Source organism: Notolepis coatsorum (genome assembly GCF_963971535.1).
Source record: "Notolepis coatsorum genome assembly, chromosome: 17".
NCBI lineage: Eukaryota > Metazoa > Chordata > Actinopteri > Aulopiformes > Paralepididae > Notolepis > Notolepis coatsorum.
In genome coordinates, this window is record NC_140181.1 from 97,140,033 (window position 1) to 97,162,063 (window position 22,031).

Genomic DNA, 22,031 nt, shown 5'->3' on the forward strand with positions numbered 1-22,031 from the left:
AAATGCTTCTTACTGTTACGCTCCAGAGACAAAGCCTTGTTCTAATCAAATCAACTACATGGTAGTTATTACATATTATAACCTTGAAACGGGTCGCTGGAGACCCTAACACCACATAAGTGTTAAATCGCCACCTGGGGGCTCTTGTGGTCAATTTACCAAACAAAGCTGTGAAAGTTACCTTTATGATCGGAGAGAGCCATGGGTAATAAAGAGACATCAAAGCTGAAAGCTGTCGAAGAGATTGGGAGAACAGAACAAGTAGTCAATCCCGGAGGTCTTATGTCTGGCAGAGAAACAGGAAAAGTCCTTTAAGGTAGGGTTAACTAGGCGCCATAGGTCAGTTAGGCCAGTAACATGAGTCAGTATCAAGTGTTATACCTTTTATGACCCTTTATTTCTGGTGCAGTGTTAATAGTACACACTCATAACATACAGTAATGTTAAATAACTGCCCGATATTGAAAGATGAAGTAACAAAAGGAAAAAATGGCAAAAGCACTTACTCCTAGGACATTCTTTGACAATTCTACAGCCCAAAATACACAAGAAATCTAAGCGGAATTACATATGCACAGGGTTAAGTCACCGTGTGAGCATACAATATTTTACATTAAAAAAAACACCCAGAGAAAAAACCGAGCATTTTCTTGAATAACTCCAGGGAATTTTTTATAAAAAAATTTCTATGTGGAAAGTAATTTTTTTTGGTGCAGATACATCTTTTCCTCAGTTAGTGACAACAGCCTGTTTAAGCTGCTGCGGTCAGGCAAGCGCCTACGGTCACACGCTGCAAAAACAGAGAGACTCCGACTCAGCTTCTTCCCCCAGGCCATCAGAACACTGAACTCTCCACTCACAAATACACATGAGCACACACAGACACACACACCACTCAAACCAAAAAAAAAAGAATCACTTTAAACAAAATGTCACTTTAAAAAATAGAATCTTTAGAAACACTTTAAAAGAAGGAGGTACTGTATAGTTTAGAGACAGTAAGAGTTAACATTGTAAATTGTATATTGCATAGTATATAAGAACCAGTTTCTCAGGAACCTAGCATGTCTTTTTTTACCATGCATATCTTGTGTCTTATCTATTTAATTTTTTCGATGCCTATTTTATTATTGTATTTTGCATATGCGGGCAAGACCACCCGCATTTCACTGTATGCCCTGGTATGTATGCGACAAATAAACCTCTTGATTCTTGATTCTTTATTTGGATATTGTTCTGGGTGTTTTTAGCAGATAATATGAAAATATATCTATTCTGATGTTGCCTTCAATATGCAAGGGATTAGATGCAGCCTGCATTCGGGAAAAATAAATGGAACGATCTAGATATTTCAAGATTCTAGGGCTAGGCTGTACTTCCGCGCACTGCCAGTCAGCCTGTAGGGCGATGGAGAAAGACAGTCTTCATCATAAACGGTTCCAAAGATATGTAATGTCTTGTAAAACATGTCTAGTGGCGTGGGCGCAACACTCTGCTTTAGAGGGTTAAAACCAGACGAAAATATAACTACACATAAGTCATATAGATGTTCAAGGTGGATGTTGGTCACCAAGAGAGCCTTAACCCAACAATCATGTCTTTCTGACACATCCGTTTGGCAAAACAAATCACGAAAAAAGACACCAAACAGATCTTACTTTACAGAAATACTTTGTACAGATTTATTGACAATAGTCACAAAAGGTGATGGCAGAGAAGGGGAATAAGTGTTTGTTTGTGGGGTCAAGAGATTAGTTCCGTGTAGAGAGTCTGGTTGGCGAAGTCGGACGGCTTGCCCCGGGGGTGAGGCAGCGGGGGGCTGCTGCCTATGCTGCGACGGGGGACCCCCGCACTCAGGAAGTAGAAAGGCACGTGGGTAATCCTTCCACTGGACCAGCACTGGAAACACAGACAGACACACCACTTTAGTCACTGGCTGGTGGTTGGGAACAGGTGGGTGATTGGAAACTTTTAAACACTACACCATATTTGATCCATTTATTACAAAAAGATTTGCACTACATCCATACAAATTTTTTTGCAATTTGCATTCTTAAAAAAAACGTTTGCATTTTTGCACCTCATTGTTTGCATCGTGTACTTCATTTCGTACTTTAGGTTGTATATTGTATAGTGTTTGGAGTTTATTCGTTTTTTTTTTTTTACTTAAATTTTTATTAACAGTTATAGACAAACAGCACTTACAAAAAAAAACTAACATCACAATAAAAACAAAAAAAAAAAACAGTGCACATAAATGTTTACATGGGTATCATGGTTAGTTGTCTGGTTCCCCTACAGTTGTTTTCCAGGTACTTAATACAAAGGCTGATTGTGTACCTCCCTTAAACAGGTATAAAAATGTAATTCCTACTCAAAGATGTTAAATACTGACTAAGGCATGTATGTGTGATCTGGGTCCAGAGACCCTCCTTGAGCTTCTTTCTTCCCTTATCCTTCGTCCTTTTTTTTGTTTTTGTTTATTAACTTTCACTTTGCCTTTTGATTCACCCATACACAAACCACATCATCCCTGAATATTAATATAACACCGTTAAACAGACATAAATAATAAAGTATAAAAACATAAAGCAATTGTAATACCCCAAAAAAAATAGAAAATACTAACTAAAGCATAGTTGTGTGACATGGGTTCAGAGACCCTCCTTGAACTTCTTTCCTCCTTTACCCTTCGCCCTCTTGTGTTGCATTTGGTTCTTCCTCTGTGATGTCGTTTTCGTTCCCTTTATAATCCTCCCACTTTCCCCATCTTTCCCCAAATTTCTCTTCCTGTAACCTCAGCATGCGTGTTATCCTCTCCATATCCTGTATTTCTTCCACTATTCCTACCCATTGTGCTATTGTCGGTGGGTCTTCCTTGTACCACAGTCTCGTTATTGCTTTTCTGGCCGCTATCAACATTATCTTTATTAAATATTTGTCCCCCCCTTGTATTCCCTCGTGTGTCAGGTCTCCTAAGTAAAGCACCAGTCCTGTTTGTGGTAACCCGTATCCTAATATTCTGATCATTGCTTCCCCTATCTCCTCCCAATACCCCTTCAGCTTCTGACATCCCCAGAATATGTGCGTGTGATTTGCCCCCTCCTTCCCACACATCCTCCAGCATGCTCTTTGTGTTGGTGCATATTTTCCCTTCAGCTCTGGGGTTATAAAGAATCTGATTATGTTTTTCCATCCAAATTCTTTCCATATCCTCGATCCTGTTGTTGAATGTTGCACCTCGCATATGTTCCCCCATTCCTTCCCTGTTATTCCTATCTCTAGTTCTCTCTCCCATTTCTCCCTTATATAATCGGTTGTGTGTCCCTTGCTGGTCATTATAGCCCGGTACAGTGCTGATATTACCCTTCCTTTCCCTCCTTCGTATGCCCTTACTATCATCCTAATTATTCCATTCTGTTCTTCTTCCTTGTCCACTCTTATTTCTTTATTATAGTAATCTCTAATCTGTAGATATCTGAAGTGGTCCTTGTTTTCTAGTCCAAATTTCTCCTTTAATTTTTGTAGTGTTTGCATTTCCCCCTTCTCTATCATTTTGCATATCGCTGTTGCCCCCCCCCTCTCCCACCTTCTGAATCCATGGTCTAACCTCCCTGGTTTGAATCTCTTGTCATGTGCTACCCATCTCAGGACCCCTGACTGCTTCTCCAATTTGTGTGTTTTTACTACTCTTGTTCCATATGGTCAATGTGCATTTGGTGATTGGATCTAATAGTCCCTCTTTTTCTTTAAATAGTTCCCTATCTCCCACCAGAGCTTGTACCTTGTATCCCTCCCCTTCTTTTTCAATGTCTTTCCATCTTGCCTCATATCTGTCGTTACACCAGCACGTCACTGCTCTCAGTTGTGCTGCATAGTAATAATCTTGTAGGCTGGGTACTGCCATCCCTCCCTCTTCCTTTGGTAGTTGTAGTGTTTTATATCTGACCCGTGGTCTTCTCCCCGCCCATATGAACCTCGATATCAGTCTGTCCCACTCCCTGAATTGATTCTGTGGTATTTGTATCGGTAGTGACTGGAATAGGTACAGTAACCTTGATAGTATGTTCATTTTAATGACCTCTATTCTTGAATTGAAGTCCAAGGGCATTACTGTCCATCTCTCTAAGTCTCTCTTGATGTTCTGATTTATCTGTGTATAGTTCGCCTCAAACAGTTTCTCCACCCCTCTCGTGATGTTCACCCCTAAGTATTTAATCTTGTCCATGTCCCATCTTATCCCGTACTGTTCTCTAATTTCCGTCGTTGGGGTATAGTTCCATGCTAAGGTCTGTGTCTTTGTCACATTTAGTTTGTATCCCGAGTAGTGGCCATATTCCTTCAGTAGATCCATCAGTGCCGGGAAGCTCTTGTCTGGTTGCCTCATGTATACTATCACGTCGTCTGCAAATAGGCCTAGTTTATATTCCGTTCCCTTTATCTTTACTCCCTTAATGTCCTCGGTCTGTCTGATCAGTTGTGCCAGTGGTTCTATGAAAACGGCGAAGAGCGTCGGTGAGAGACAACATCCCTGTCTGGTAGCCCTCTCTAATCTGATTCTATCCGTCAAGCTGCCATTCACCTTAACCCTCCGTATCTCTGTGTTCCATTCCTCCGCTTGTGCCGTCCTAGTCTGTAACTCGGTCACGTTTCTGTCCTGTTCCGCCATCTTCTCATCCACCCTTTTGAGTTCTGTATTCATTTCACCTCTGAAGTCCTCCTGTTCTTTCCTCAATTCCTCCCGTAGCTTCCCAATATCATTCCTTATCGTGTCCGTGTTCAGTTTTATCGCCGCTGTTATGTTCTCCAGTATCCCGGCCTGCATGACCACGGCCCATCCTGGCATTCCCGTGTCTGCCTCGGCGGGACCTCCCCCTTCTTCCGCCTGTCTCTTCTCGGCTTCGCTTCGGGGACTCTGTTTCTTCAAATTCTCTTCTTCTCGTGTGTTCTCCATTTCTCTTTCCTTCACAATCGTTGTCTCTTCCTTACTTCTCGTGTACATTTTCATTTTTAATCACTTTTCGGGTCCTTTTTTATCCGTTTTTTCGCTCATTTGACCAGGAGCTCTATCGCACGTGTGTTACCCGTCTGCTCTCATACCGGAAGTCAGAGTTTATTCTTTTTACTGTATGAAGCACATTCTCAGGGGGCTCATAGTGGTGGGACTCGATTACATTTTTTTATCAAATTCATTTGAGACTTTATAGTTAATTAAATCGAAATTACCGTAATTTTCGGACTATAAGACGTGGCTTTTCCCCCCATTTTTCGACCCTGCGGCTTATATAACGGTGCAGCTAATCTATGGATTATCTATGGATACCTGGCTGGCTAACTAGCGTGGCTATCGTTCTGTGAGCTGGCGTTAATACCTAGCTACCGTTACTGTTTAAACAAAAAAGTTAATAAATGGGAGCTTCCTCAAACAGCCATCTCTTTCCCGACAATCCCCTCTGTGCACGAACCCTTACATATGGTAATTAAACATTAAAACACCTGCAGCTTATATATGTACACATCATTCAATTTAGCTGCTGCGGCTTATATTCAGGTGTGGCTTATAGTGCGAAAATTACGGTAATCGCATTTTAAACGCATATAATAATACTAATAAACTTTATTTGTATAGCACCTTTCATACAAGAATTGCAGCCGTAAGTGCTTCACAGCAGTAATGTAGACATAAAATAGACTTAGGCATAGAATTGGCATAAATATAAACGGGTATAAAATGAGCAGATAATTGACCAAAATAAAAGCAATGCATAAAGTGCAGATATACATTTTTTATAAAATAGACAGAATAAAAGTAGTGCAATAAATCATAGTGTGGATGTGATGAGTCTGCGGCGGAGGTTGTAGACAGACTGACCACAGTGAGCAGAGCTCCGTGCTGGAAGTTTGGATGGAACTGCATCAGGCTGGGCTCTGCTCCCAGCTCGCCCTGCACAAAACCACTAGGGGGAGACACAACACACACAGGGATTGTCACAGTGTGATATCATGACCTATTGGTTGTTTTCAGAATCAATGACTGCTGTATGAGGAAAGAAATTCTGAATTCTTGCTAATATCTATATATATATATTTTTTCCAAAAAAAATGTCTTTCTTCTGTATAAAACACGTTGAACTCATATTGGAACAAATACCATTCCATGTATCAAGTCTCCCAATTTCCAGTCAGCATAGATATTGGGACAAATAACTCATGCTTCAAATGGTGTTCTTTATTCTATAATTATTTACACACGTCACTCAGACATAATTATATTTAGGGGTTTTTGAACAATATTTTCTTTTGAAACTTGTTTTATTCCTTTATTGCTATTAACACTTTCAGTGCCCAGCAGGGGGCGCACATTTAGTGCTTGAATGCCCACCATCCACTTCAATGTTAGCATTAATATCGCCTAATCTATGTTTTAAATTATGGCTATGTGTCTAATCTGCCCGTCGCTTATCAATTACTCATTTTCCAGTCAACATTGTCGAAGCGGATTGTTTTTTTATCGGTTCATTTCCGTTTTATAGCATTTTTTAAAAGCCCTCGTTTTCAAGAGAAAAAAAGATTCTGTGATAAACGCCCTGGAACTGGAATATTCTAGAACGTTGTCATTTTTCGGCCTATTTATGAATTGTTTTCAAATAAACGCTAGATTATCGATAATTCGATAGTATATGTGTACGTATGCACGCTTGTGCCGCGAGCGAGATTCTCTTAGTTCCTGATCGCTTGCACAGTCAAACAGCCATATCACACATAGGGGAAAAGCTTATATCTCCGTGAAAACAGGTCTGATTATCCTAAGACTGGTCAAATAGATTCCTTACCTGAGATCAGATGGTATCCAAAAAGATTATTCCAATTCCTGATCGCCATTCCAAAAATCTATCCTTTTATTGATCCAATGCTACGTACTGTAAAGACATATTACACGCTGTTCTGAGGGTCCACAATGAATCTGATCGGCTCCGGTTACATGCGTGAGAAGTAAAATGTGGATTCCGGAGTTTTTTTTTCTCATCCATTTTCATTGAGTCCATTCCAAAAGGGTGCATTACCATCTGGGAGACAATAGGGGGCGCTTTTTTCACATCTGAGCGCCTGGTGGGGCTGGTTTACCAACGGTAGACTCGGTTGATGAAATATTAATTCAGATCGTTAATAAAAAAATAAAACGATATTTCTCGTCGTGGGCACTCAATGGGGGGGCTGATAACACGAGAAATGTCGTGATGGGCATTCAAAGTGTTAAGACAAATAGACCCATTTAAAGACCCTTAACACATATAATACACATAATGAGAGGGACACAAAATACTCGAAGACAGCACGTGATGTATAACGTCACAGTGCCCAAGTGCGTCCACCTTTTTATAGGATTCTATCACATTTGCATAACAATAGCGAATATTACGTACCTTGCGCCGTTTTCATTGGAGTTTTTTACAAAACAACGCTGTTTTATTTGTCCTATATATGCGGATATCATTTAAAAACTTAAATTTTACCATTTTAGTTCCCTTTAGACAACAAACATAATGCTAATGATGCACTTTAATTATGATAATTAGGTGGCCATTCACGGTCACTGTACTGAGGTGACGTGAGGGCGCATTCATAGTTTAACGCTCCTGTGTTCAGATCGCATTTTCATCAACTTTTACCGACCTGCTGACCTGTGAACTGTGAAAAAAGGTCTTGGAAAATGGAGTTCTTTTGTTTGAACCTGTTTTCATCCTTTAAAATCAATGCTGCCATCTACTGTCAGCTGGAAGGTAGTGTCGTTTGTCTACCATCTCATCTCAGGAGCAAACAACATCCCCATTTTATTTGTCTAACAAACAAAATATTAATCACAATCACTTGTCACATTAACATTTGTGAGTACATGTGTTTTCAACAAAAATATGACAAATTTAACACAACAGCCAGCACTTCATAAAATTTTATAAACATTATATAAAAAATACAATAAACATAACTTAGAACAATAACTATTTACAGCACACCATACATATTTATAAATTTTTTCATTCGCTCACTCATTCATACACTCATTCATCCAAACACCAGTAACACCAGAAACTAGCATCTTCGTCCTCCTCCTCCTCCCACTGGACACACATGGTGTGGAACCATTTGTGACAGTTGTCACACTGGACCCACGACACCAAACCCTCAGAGTCCACAGGGGGGTTCGCCTTTTTACACCGGCCACACCGCCAGATCCTCAGCTTCTGCCTCTTGGTGGTGTGACCTGCAGTTAAAAAGAAATTTATTATTATGACGCTGCTTGATTACAATATACCAAGGTCCAATAATAAGTAAGGGATAATGTATAGCTACGAGGTCATTGTCGCAAAATAATTGACCGACACGGAGTTTAAAATACCGAGGCGCAGCGCTGAGGTGTTTTAAACGTCAGTGAAGGTCAATTATTTTGCGACAATGATCGAGTAAAGCTATACATTATCCCGCTTATTACATGGCTAACTTACTAACAATATACCTAATTCATCGACAAGACTAGATCAAATGAAGACGCAGTTGTTCTGTGGCTCTGTCAGCCCAAATAAAGTGATTATTATTATCGGCAGCCGGCAGGTCTCTGGTCTGATTGCATGACTGAGTGCAGCTGTATCATTTAGGTTCCCTGGGTGACGGAGGTTATAGATGGCCAGGGCGTGGGCCAGGACCTGCGACCTCGTCAGCGGAAACCCATAACTGGCAGAGTACAAGCAGTACTCCACCAGGGAACTCTCATCTTCAGGGGTCAGATAGGTGCCCCGGCCGATGTTGCAGGCCAGAGACACCTTTCCGCTGAGTCGGTCGATCAGGCTGGACTTAGGGACCTCGAACAACGTGGCTGCCCGCCTCGCACTCCACCTGCCTGCTCTGACCTCTGCAATGGCCTGATCCATGGCCTCCTGGGTCCACAGACGCACCTTCCTCTCCCTCTTCCGCATTTGCCGGATATTAGGCATGCTCTGCAAACACACAAAAATATTTTAAACAAGAAAGTAAAATAATATGAACTTTATTATTATTGTACGACTGACGAGTTTATTTTATTTGATTTATTTAGCACATTATTTAAAAAAAACAGTGCTAGGAGGGAACTTATGTGAGTGATTTATGATGAAATTAAATTAGATTTGAATTGTTTTTTTGAATATGGATAAGGAGGTTGTTGACCTCAATGATGAATTTAGTTTATTGCTATGGTTTGTTGGATATGAGTGAAATTCTGATGAAAAGATGCAGAACAATGGAAGGTATCAAGAACATCTTGCCTTTTGTTAATGAACTTGAATATGAATGAGCATGAAACCAAAATGATTATGCTGAAATATTACCAGACATGCAAACACACACACAACCTTACCTTCACCCAGTTCAGCATGGCAGCCTCACACACACACACACACACCTCCATTCACCTGTAGAGAAACAAACAAGCACACACAAACCTACCGTGTCTGCTGTGCTGTCTCTGGACTTTGTCACTGCTTCAGATGTTTTTTTATACAGAGATTGAGAGAGAGAGAGAAAACCAGTTCATTATTTTCCCCGCGAAAATTATTGTTCTCCCTTCGATTATTTTCGCGCAACCTCAGTTCATCACTCGTTCAGACAAACTTAGATCTCTTATTAAGATTACAAATGTACAACACATTTCGTCGGACAAAACACTGGCTATATATGCTAGCAACATAACCAAACAATCTGACTTCATCTTGGGGCGAGTGGGAGTTCGTGTTTAAGGAACAGGAAGCTACTTTTACTTGGAAATCAGCGTCGCCCCGAACACATTCGAACAATTATAACGTTGCAGTGGTACAAACGTTCACATCTAGTAGTCTTTAGATGACTAAATATAGATGAATACTCATGAAATTTGATATATATACTCTAAAATAAGTATGATTTCATATCACCTACCTTTCGACGTGAAAATCTGGTGGGGCTGTGAGGAAAGATCCAGAATGCCGCGCAAGATGGGGCGTGACCGAAGTTGGGTTTGGGCGTTCCCAGATAAAGAGGGTGACCGGGATTGGTTTACGTTCCGTTAGTTGACTTATGAAAAGGCATTCAAGTCAAGTCTCTGAATTTTCATAGAAAATATAAATCATCCTCTCAGAAAATACACAGAGGTGCAAATTCACAGAGTGTTTCTTGTCCAATTTCGAGGTCAAATGGGAGAAATCACATATGAAACCATCACAGAATGCACTGTGAGTAACTACTTAAGTATAGAATGAGTGAAGGAGGACGCACCACGGCAAGAGCTCAAAGATGGGGTTGGTTCTCGTCTTGAAGACAGCGATCATAGCAGGGCGGTCAGCTGCTTCAGAAGCGCCTGGAACCACGAGCAGAAGAGCGACACATTTGTAAAAAGAAAACATAGGAGCATGAGTTATTGAAAATATGGAAAGAGAGTTATAGGCCGTATATAGCAGTTAACACTTAACCCCTAACTGCTCCCGATGAGCAGGTTGGCACCTTGCCTCTGCCATTGGTGTGTGAATGTGTGAGTGAATGTGAGGAACAAAATTGTAAAGCGCTTTGGATAAAAGAGATATATAAATGCGTTTTACCATTTAGGCCGAGGGGATAGGAGTGTGCGGAGAATATAAATAACTGACCTTTGAGAAGCACGGCCAGTCGCTCGCCTCGTGGGTCCCAAGCTATAGACTGGACCTCCCCACCGACCCTGAAGACACAAGAGACCAAGAGTGATGTTAAAAATATAGGACCACTTTGAAATGCTCTCAAAAGAAAGCACGATTTAGAAATGCCGTAAAATGAACTCCTTCTCATTGCCTTTCAGTTGGTCTGTAGCCTACCACCTCCCCACCCCCTTTTTCTGCTAGAGAAGTTATTATTATGATGCATACAATATAAGATGCCTTTTACTCTGAAGTTATTCCACACAGATGGCACAAAAAAAGCCAGCATCCTAACTACGTCATAAGGCTTGGTCCACAAAAACAATAAGCTAACAATAATCTGTCTTTTCCCTCCTGTGTGAACGTTTTTTTTTTATAATCTCTTTTTATTAGTATCATCGAATTCGAACAAGTTGCAGCATGAGGGTCAACATTATAAAATGTGCTCACAATCTACAGCAAGTTGTCCATGGTTGAACTATTCCCATTTTTTCCCTCTTTGCTATCCCTTATAAAGTTAACAGGTTTCGTTTGTTTAAAGTATAGCATCCTTTAAAGTATAGCATCCACCCACCCGCCCAGACAAGAAACAATAGTAATAACAACAAATGTATACACATACATACACACAAAAAATATGAACAATAAAACGGGTTTTAAAAGGCTAAATACCGGCTAGTTAACTGCATCACCACCTAACATAAGACTTCTTACATGATATCTCCATCTGCTGTGTTGATGGGCGTCTCCGACAGGTCAGCCACCACTGATGCCGCCTTTGGTCCTCTTGACGTTCCTAAGGGCGCCCCTAGTGGAGAACGACGGAGAGAATCATACATGTCAAATTTGCCCAATGAATGAAGTTCTTCCCAAAATGGGGGTCGCTGGAGACCAGAAGGTCAGGGAGGAGGCTCCAGGGAGGGGAATAAAATTAACAGTATAATACAGAATTAAAATCACAAATCAAAAAAGAGTCCATGATCAAAACAACAAAAGCAGTCCGCGTCTACACATGCGATCACTGCTGCTTTGATTTCCGACATACTTTGAGTCCTCTGTTGAAGATGTTGACATTGGACTCCAGTTTTAAGCCAGCCCAGTAGGCAGAGAGTTCCATAAGTTTGCCCCTTTAACGGAGAAGTTTTGATGATGATTGTGAAAACATTTAAAAATGAGTCTAATATTACAGAAAATTACAAAATGTTCAAACGTGAAAATATTGTGTTTACTCAAAATACAGCAGTGATGCCATCGCATTGATTTACGGCCCATAGCCTTTTTTTTTTTTTTTTTTATCCACTTTTTCTCCCATCCCAATTTCGTATCATCCAATTCAACCCTCCCCTGTCTCGAACGCTGTTTCTTGCCTCCCACAAGCCGGCTGCAATGTGGACTAAGTCATACATAGCACGAGTCCCCTCCGATACTCGAGGTAACAGCAGTCGCATCTTTTCACCTGCGCGGCGCGATCTTTCAGCGTCAGGGGTCTGCGCTTTGGAGGGACGCCGCCCCTGTCGCTTCTTGATTCTACTGCGCAGGCGCACCAACCGACCTGTAGGAGTCGCTGTCCACAACGCCCGATCCCCACTCATCAGTTTCCCTCCCCCTAATACTGCCAATGTGTATTAGTGCGGACGACCAGCTAAACTGAAAGCAATGTGGAGTGCTGGGTTCGAACCCAGCGTCTCCAGCATTGGAGGCGAGTGCCTTGCCCACTGCACCACCTAGCCGCCTTTATAGCCTGTTATAGTTATGGGTTTTAGTATGGTTTGTGACCATGTGATATAGTAAGACAAGTGGGAAAGAATCATAGCGTGCATATAAAGTTGAGCAGCTTTAGTCGACAGATCCCTTCTAATAAAACGAAAACAGTTTAAATTAGGCTTGACCTTCTTACATACATAATGTATGGTACCAGTCTATAAAATGTTAGGTTCTTGTCTAATAGGATTCCTAGGTACTTCACCTCATTCACTTCGGCAATTATTTCGTGAAGTAGCCAGTAGTTCTACGAACTTCTACTATATTATGTGGTACGTTTGACACAGTGTGATGGCTGTTTAACCTGGCATGTCGGTGAAGGTCAGGGCGTAGATGAGGGCCTCTCCCTGCACAGTGAAGAGCAGGCGACTCCCATCTGGACTCCAGCAGGCCGACTGATCCACGATCAGAAAAACATCAAATCAATTCAGTTAAATTTCAAATTCCATCCACGTTCAGACCTAAATCAAAAAGCACTGCTATTTAGCGAACAGAAAGAAAGACGAGCCTAAAGCAGGTTGAGATGTTGTCACCTTGTTTTTTGTTTGTTTTTGCTATGTGTTTGTTGTGTGGTGTTTCTTCCTTCGGCTCCTTGCTCTAAAGACACCAACTGAAGGGACTCTTGAAGGCCTGATGGTACTTTGTACAAAGATTATATCTGGACTATGTGGACTGAATGGCAACTGTGAAGCTGTCCCTTACACAAAGCCATGTAAAAAGACTGTCTATTATAGATATATTTATCAATCTCTGATTTGATATGTCTAACACTGGTAAGAGACACAAAGGAGTGACTGGTTGTCTTGTTTTTTTATTTGTAAAGATTTTGGAGGGGGGAGGGTATATATATTTTTCTTTTTGTCGTCGTGATGTCTTGATTTTGTCTGTTCTGTCTGCTTTGTTTGTATCCGTGTTAAAACATTGAATACAAATAATATCAAGAGATGTCGTCACCTGACAGCGCCCCTTCAAACATGGCCAACGCTCACAAGTCCACATCCTGGTCTCCCAAACTCTGAAGAGACAAGAAGAGAGAGACAAGAGATTCAAGATTCAAGAGGTTTATTTGTCACATACTGTACATACCAGGGCATACAGTGAAATGCGGGTGGCCATGACCGCTTTGATTGTGCAATAATACTAAATAATAAATAGACATAATAGACATGCTAAAGTCCTGAGATAGTGCAATACAGTGTTAGCTATGGATTTAAGGCACTGGGTCCTATGTACACTCCTATACAATATACAGTTTTTACTCTATATCATTATGCTATACTTGCTATTTCTAAACTATACTATACAAGAACCACATCAGCTCTTTCCTTAAAGTGACCTTTATTTTCCTCGTTCCTTTTAAGTGTCCTTTCCATTTTGTTTAAAGTGACAGGAGCATTATCCCTCAGTGCTACACGCTGACAACGCTACTCCGTGCCCACTCGCCATCATGGCTGCTGTACTCCAATCCAATTGATTATTGATTACGTGACACTTGAGGAAAAAGTTCACACATAATGTTCTTCAGTTTCCCCAGAAATGGCACGTTAGCTTTTTTATTTTTAAAGCATTCATCATTGAAACAGTCAGGGTACTACAGCTAGCTGCAAGCGTTATGCGTACATTACTAAGGACAGCTCACACCCTGGCTTCCACCTGTTCCCATCGGGCAGGCATTACAGGTGCATCAGAGCCAGAACAAACAGGCTCAGAGACAGTTTCTTCCCCAGAGCCATCACCACCCTGAACTCTAATATGCCCCAATAATTCACCCTTTCCCCCTCCTCCCACACTGTGCAACATCCTACCCCTCAAGTGCAATACCCACAGTGCAATACCCACCCACTAACGTCCGACACTGTGACTGTTATTTTGTATATTGTTATTTTGTATATTGTTGTTATTTTGTATATTGTACAGTATTGTAACGTTTTATTGTATAGTATTTTATGTTTCTCTTTTATTACTCGTGTGATTTTATATTCAAGTTTCAAGTTCAAGTTTCTTTAATAGTTGTCATACAGAAGTACAGAATACTTTTATACAAAATGCTTCTTACTGTTACGCTCCAGAGACTGTGCTAGACAAGATAAGTATCAAATAACATAGTATAGCATGTAAATTAGAAGTAGAAAATGAGGTCACAGTGTTCAGTATAGACATATGTACAATGTTCGATGCAGAATAGACGTAACTGAGTTACCATATAATATACAATACTATGCAGTGTACTAATATACAATACTATATAGTGCAAAGCAGAAATGGGATGAGGTACAATTTAGGTACAATTTACAGTAAGGTGTACGAGTTGTAGTGCAATCCTTTATCAATAAATATAAAGTGTGGGGAGTGGGTGCTACAGTGTTTGTTTAAAGTGAGTGTGTGCTATAAAGTGTGGGGAGTGGGTGCTACAGTGTGTTTGTTTAAAGTGAGTGTGTACGTGTGGATGTGTGTGCTATGTGCGTTTGATGGTTGTTGTGTAGTGTTCATTGTTCGTTGAGCAGCCTGATGGCCTGGGGATAGAAGCTTCTTCTGAGTCTTTCTGTGCTCGCCTTGAGACTCCGGTATCGCTTGCCTGACCGCAGCAGTTCAAAGAGGCAGTTGTTCGGGTGACTGGAGTCCTTAATGATTCTCTTAGCCTTGCCCCTGCACCGCTTGTTGTAAATGTTCTGGAGGGTGGGGAGCCCCCCTCCAATTGTGCGTTCGGCTGAACGTGTCACTCTTTGTAGTCTGCTTCGGTCTTGTGCAGTGCTATTCCCAAACCAGGAGGTGATGTTGCCAGTCAGGATGCTCTCTATTGTACATGAGTAGAAGTTCTTAAGGATCTTCTGACTGACTTGGAACTTCCTTAGGCGCCTGAGGAAGTAGAGGCGTTGTCGTGCCTTCTTCACAACACTGTCAATGTGTGTGGTCCATGTCAAGTCCTCGGATATGTAGGCTCCGAGGTACTTACAGGGTATCTGCAGGTTTAGCCCAGTCAGATTTAAGGCTTTTTAAGACTTTTTAATGCCACTCAGAATTAAATTTAATACCAATTTCACGATAACAAAATGGCAAAAATCATGGGTACTCTCAGTACACTCATTCAAGGGTACTACGACTATGCCTGCACCTCATGGTACCAAAGCACCTCAAAGGCACTAAAAACAAGATTACAAACATCACAAAACAAACTGGTCAGACTACTGCTTAACCTCACTCCTAAAACCCACTTTACCCCTGCCCACATTCAAAACCGCTCTTAAAGAGCACCTACGGGAGGCTGCAATTCGAAACTGGCCACCGTAAATGTCCAACCCCCCCCCCTCCTCCTAATGTACAGTCTCATCCCCATCATATATATATATAATATTTTCTGTTATGATCTCTGGGTAACAGTACTGTATATTATTTGCATATCGTATGTCACAAATGTAACAGTACTACAGTATATACCTGTATGTCATGATGTCATGTATGTTTTTACTGTATTTATTTCTGTATATTTTATTTCATTTTTATTCTATTTTACTCTACTCTTATCCTAGGCAACTTGATTGATTTGTGTTATTATTCTAATTTGTGACCTGTCCTGTCTAAATGTTTAAATGTTGAGCGATTTGCAGTGTCAAATTTCCCACGGGATAATAAAAGTATTTCTATTCTATCTATTCTATGTTGTGTATGTCAATATGAATTGAAAATGGGGGACCCTGATGTAAACAAGACAAACGTCTTTCTCTGGTCTGCATCCCCTTATTATTGTGTGTATTGAGCTGTACTGTATTGTACACATTCTGCAATCTGTTAAATAAAGTTTTCATTCATCCAGTTGTTTTGTTTTTGTGGTTTGGTTGAATGAATACTTTATTTAACAGATTTCAGAATGGGTACAGTACAGTACAGCTCAATACACACAATAATAAGGGGATGCAGACCAGAGAAAGACGTTTGTCTTGTTTACATCAGGGTCCCCCATTTTCAATTCATAGTGACATTTATGACATGCACAACATACATGACATTTATGGCATAGGGATATACATGACATACAGGTATATATTACCGTTACATTTGTGACATACATGATATGCAAATATACAGTACTGTTACGCATAGATCCTAACAGAGTCAGGGAACATCGCTTGAAACACCTCTCCTAGTCCCTCATTTCCATTGTAGGACTGATGCTTTGCGACCGTATTTAGAACCCACAGTACCTCAGCTTCAAGGGTTGGCGTGGAGCCGAACGTTACCCGGACAGGTGCAGATGTAATTGGTGGTAGACCTACCTGTCCCTGAGCAGTTGATGTGGACGGCGTCGAAAATAAATTTGATATTGAAGTTGTCTGCAGGCGGGTTTTTGCAGAGGTAAACATGCTTAGCGCTGTGCATGTGTGACTCGACTGCTTTTATTCCCATCGTTCCCAGTTTAAAATCCTTTTTGCAGAGTTTGCAGCGGGCCTCGTACTTTCACCAACCACGGTGCAAACAGAGGGTTTTCGAGCCAGTTCTCATTAAATTTGCACTTTCCCATGTTAAATTAACGAGTGCAAATAAATACAAATCAATTAAACTAAACTAAACGTCAGCGTTATCGCTACGGCTTGAATAACGTGTTACCTATGCTCCGGTGTTCTGAAATAGCTCCCGACGGCGACACACATTAAGGACCATAAATTGGTTCCGCCCCACTGCGTACCGTTTGCGTGAAAGAAAAAAAAAAGCCTGACTTTATCTCCCGTTAATAATAGTTTCCCCCCAGATTTCACAATGAAACATAAGATGACATGGCATGTTTTTAAGACCTCCGAAAGTCGGATTTAAGACATTTTAAGACAAATTAAGGCCTTAATAGTTGATAGTTGAATTTAAGACTTTTTAAGACTTTTTAAGGTCCCGCGGACACCCTGTACTTAAAGCTGTTCTCTCTCAACCGGTGCCCCGTCGATGCTGAGGGGGCTGTAGTCCTTGACCCCCGACCTCCTGAAGTCCACAATCATCTCCTTTGTTTTGCCGACGTTCAGGGAGAGGCTGTTTTCCTGGCACCATCCCGCCAGGACCTTGACCTCTTCCAGGTAGGCCCTCTCGTCGTTTGCAGTGATCAGGCCCACCACCACTGTGTCATGAGCAAATTTGATGATTGTGTTGCTACTCCGCTGAGCCACACAGTCGTGTGTGTACAGGGAGTAGAGGAGGGGACTCAGAACACAGCCCTGGGGGGCCCCTATGTTGAGGGTGATGGATTCCACTACTGCACCTTAAGTTTGAGTCCCAAATCTCATTTGTATGCTAATATAATGACAATAAAGTACAATCTAATCTAAGCTAGTATTGCCCTGTTGGGTTTTGACGAGGAATGCTAGTGAAGCTAAACTGAACCTGAAGGACGTTTGCTTTCCTCCAGCGAGACAAAAAAAAAGCGTGAACGTGAAGTGAATAAATCAACAGAGAGATTCAAAATGTCAACGCACTCCCTTTAACCGAGGAAAGCGCTAATTTAGCACTATAACCGCCCCGGACTAGAAATATCAGGGGCCCTCGGGGGGCTTGGCGAAAACCTGCTCCCATCTGTCCGCCGTGTCGTCTCTAACCTGAACAGGGTGGAGGGCGTTGAAGCCAGCACATGGCTGCCGTCGGGGGACCAGGACAGGAAGGAGACCCCTCCTCCCCCCACCCGCTGGAGAGGCACACAGCTCTCCGCCGCCACATCCCACACCTGAGTAATGGTAACGCAGGAGAGGGTTCACAGGGAGTCACGGCAACACACAATCAATTAGTCGGGGTTCCCACAGACGTTGCAAAATGAAACTCAAGGACTTGCCAAGTACTTTCCTAAGCAGAATTTTTCATTTTAAAAAGGGCATTTAAAAAGGATACAATTCACTTTTAAATGCTGTTTTTTTAATAGAAAAAATAATAGGATCCAATATTTATGGCTTAAAACAGATTTTCGACAATTAGTTACACTTTAGGCCTTGACTTTCTTTTTGGTAAAAGATCAATCACTTTAAGCACTTCAAGGACCGTGTGCAAACCCTGATTAGTTAAAAGCATATTCTGTGTATTCAGCTCGATTCAATAAACGTTTTTTTATTCCCCACAACAAGGTGATTTCACTGTTAGGCATAAAACGATACACGAAGAGGCACCGTCTAGACATGAAGAGAGGTAAGTCTCCTCTACCGAGTCGTTATATATAACAGTGGGAGTGTAGCGGGAGCTGATCTGGACAGTCTGGAGGAGGCTGCAGAAGGGAGGACAAGAGGGAAGATGTACGCTATTCTTGAGAACCCCTCCCATCCCCTCCGCTGAGGAGCGGACTGAAGTGAGGAGCGTGCTCAGTCATAGACTTATCCTCCGTGATGAGCTGACAGAAGTGAGAAGCGGCTTCCGGCAGTCATTTAATAACAATAATAATTAACTTTATTTGTATAGCTGCACCTTTCATACCAGAATTGCAGCATGAAGTGCTTAAAAGGATTGTGATAGATTTCTGTGTTAAAATGTCCAACCAGGTCCTACCCACCTCCAGGGTCTGAGGCCCCACTTGTAAAAATAAAAGCAATGCATAAAGGTGCAGACATAAAAACTAGTATAAAAATAGACAGAATAAGAGAAGTGCAATAAAATAGACAGACTAGCATAGAATAGACAAGAGTAAAATAGTGCATTTTGTGCCACTAGCCATCAAGCTCCAGAACCAGGCAGGGCCAGAACGGGCTAACCGTAGCGGATCTGGAGATCTGGGGGTTCTGCTAGACCCGATAGGCCATTAACACTCTGAACTGGACTCTTTTTTCTCTATTTCAGATTCAGATTCCTTTATTGTCACTTATTTCAGTACTTTACAGCAAGAAGAGTGAACATCTATTTATTGTGGTCCCTCGAATATAGCAGCTTCCAATAATAAAAATACAATAATTTTAGCATAGAATAAAATAAGACTAAAATAAAGATAACTATATACAGTTCTAAATAGTGTGCATTGCAGATCAGGATGTAGATATTATACTACATGCAATTGAATAACAAAATGGCTATGTACAGTTCCAAAAATGTTGTGTGATGTGCAATGAGCAATGTGCACATTTAGTGTGTAGAATGCAATGTGCAATACAGTTTTTATTTACTATGTATTTGCCTTGTATCTTATTATTCTATTCTAATGCTGTTGTTGTTATGGACACTTGAATCTCCCTACGGGGGGAAATAAAGGTTTTCAATCAATCAATTAATACTACAGGTACAGGGTGTAGTGCATGCGATTGGGGGAGATGGCTTGTAGGGTGGGGTTTGGAGTGGGGTGGGGCATTCAGGCCCAAGAGATGGGAGGTGGCTGTTGGGGTAACCTTTAACACTTTGATCGCCATGGGTTAAATTCATAATTTACCATCCCTCGCCAGCTCTATTTGTCTATGGAGAAGTTCCCCTTCTTTGCAGGGCTATAACTTTTTAAATTCTATTGCTACATTGCCATTATTATGGCCCATTCAATGTCCTATATGTATTGTTCAGGGTGTAGCAACGTTACACTTTTTCATTCACATATTCATACTAAAATATGGTCTAAAGTATGTTTTTATCGTTTTCTGCAGCTTTCTTCAGAACGTGATTTATAGCCCTAAATGCATTATATTGATAATCAGATACAGTTTGGTAGGAATCTGTGCGAGATGAAAAATTTCAACTGGACGTACTTCTAGAATGATCTACGTATGATCTGATGATGACCGGATGGGCGGGGGATCGTTTATAATTCCGTGGGCAGCGTTAGATAATTCATCCAGAGTGGGTCATATGTTCATCATAGCAGTTTATATGGAATACGTTAGAAAATAACGCTGAATCTTACCGTATGTTCCTCGCGCCGTTGGACGATCAGCGTGGAGTAGACCGTTTTCGATTATGGGATGTTGATCCTGATGAACCATTTCCAGGTTGTATAATACTATATACGTCCAAATAACGTTGTTTATTGAGTTAGGGCGAGCGATTGATCATCCAGTGTGTTGAGAGGGAGTCCGGCTACAGATCGCGAGTGCCCGGAGCACATATGGATGAGCACTTCCTGTTTGGCGCGCCCCTCCCTCTTGGCCGATCTGCCACCAGATGGCGCTCTCGAACCGTTAGACAGTTGAGTGGAGCTCACCAGTACATCTCAGGGCTCCGGAAAGGAAATATGATTTCGATGACAGATTTTTGAAATATTGACATCAAAGACGAGTTACGGCGTCTTCGGCAGAATGAGCATGGCTAGGAATGACTTCTTAACTCGTCATCGGCGATCATAGTGTTAATAAAAAGGTAATAAAAAACAAAACAGGGCTTTTGAGGTGATGAAATCACTGCGCCCACTCGCCCAGGCAGCAGTGCGGTTTGGCAAAAAAGAAATCCGAGTACCGGTATATATCTGCTTAGAAATTATTATATTATTATATTATTATAATCTTTTTCTCCACGTGGTAAATACACAGGTCACAACATGTTTACAGGAAAGTTTGAGTGTATTTCATGATTGTTGGGAACTAGGCTACACTGGCACACCTACTTCCAGTGAATGATGCTAAGCTAGGCTAACGGTGGGGCTGTTCCCTAAGCCTAATGCATGCACAGAGAAGAAAAGGGTATGTATCTGCTTGTCTAACTCCAGGGTAGATGGCAAATAAGCAAATTTCCTAAAAAGTTGGCGTGTTCCTTTAAGAGAGTTGGGGTCTGCTGGGTCCTACCATCATGGCGGTGTCCACGGGCGAGGCCGACACTAGGAGAGATCCACTAGGAGACCAGGCGATGGAGGTGACTGGAGAGTGTCCTGGATGGGACAGGACCTGGGCACAGCCAGAGGACGGCCTGGACCAGAGGAGAAACATGAAAAACTAACTAGGAAAAACTAAAGCAGTGCAGAGAACCACTGTCCTTCATTGGTGTGTTTGTGTTGGGAGATATTTTCCAATATTCCTAACACTCAATGGAACTGTATAAGAAAGATAAGAGATAAGATTTTCCTTTATTGATCCCCTTGGGGAAATTCAGGCATCATAGCAGCATGGGGGAGGGGAAGGGGAGGTACATGTAGTAGAAGACATGATACAGGTCATACAATTATAGTACAGTGGAGAAGTAAAAATAAAAATAGAATAGAAATAGACAGTGTAAACAATATAACAATATAATTAACTCTGAGCATGCGCATATGGGCAAGTAAATAGGTCAAGGTGCAAGATGAGGGTATGTATGCCCTCTCAGTTATATTTGCAATACAATAAATAGTTACAATATATATAACTATATACCGTACTTTTCGCACTATAAGCCGCACCTGAATATAAGCCGCAGCAGCTAAATTGAATGATGTGTACATATATAAGCCGCACTGGACTATAAGCCGCAGGTGTTTTAATGTTTAATTACCTATGTAATTAGCATTGGGACACAATACTGTCGGAAAAATAACAAGAATTAACAAATGTACAAGTTGTATTAAGTTTAGCAAATAAGGGAACAGATAAATAACATTTCAATGCAGTCAAAAAAGCAATATTTAGATTTTTACATTTTCGGGTTTGGTCACGTCGAGTCACATATAAGCCGCACCGTTATATAAGCCGCAGGGTC

The 22,031-nt window shown here is 41.3% G+C and overlaps 1 protein-coding gene across 1 annotated transcript in view; it reads right to left on the reverse strand.

Annotated features, from left to right (window-relative positions):
- Positions 1–1,683: 1,683 nt before the first annotated feature.
- aaas (achalasia, adrenocortical insufficiency, alacrimia) overlaps positions 1,684–22,031 on the reverse strand; it is a 36,211-nt gene continuing 15,863 nt past the window's right edge. The window contains exons 9-17 of the mRNA XM_084333978.1: positions 21,146–21,266; positions 18,011–18,135; positions 13,392–13,452; positions 12,742–12,832; positions 11,391–11,484; positions 10,653–10,720; positions 10,285–10,366; positions 5,873–5,957; positions 1,684–1,899 (exon numbers count right to left, since the gene is read on the reverse strand). Of these exons, the coding sequence (XP_084190104.1) occupies positions 1,744–1,899; positions 5,873–5,957; positions 10,285–10,366; positions 10,653–10,720; positions 11,391–11,484; positions 12,742–12,832; positions 13,392–13,452; positions 18,011–18,135; positions 21,146–21,266 (883 nt within the window). The 3' untranslated portion in view covers positions 1,684–1,743. The remainder of the gene's footprint in view (positions 1,900–5,872; positions 5,958–10,284; positions 10,367–10,652; positions 10,721–11,390; positions 11,485–12,741; positions 12,833–13,391; positions 13,453–18,010; positions 18,136–21,145; positions 21,267–22,031) is intronic.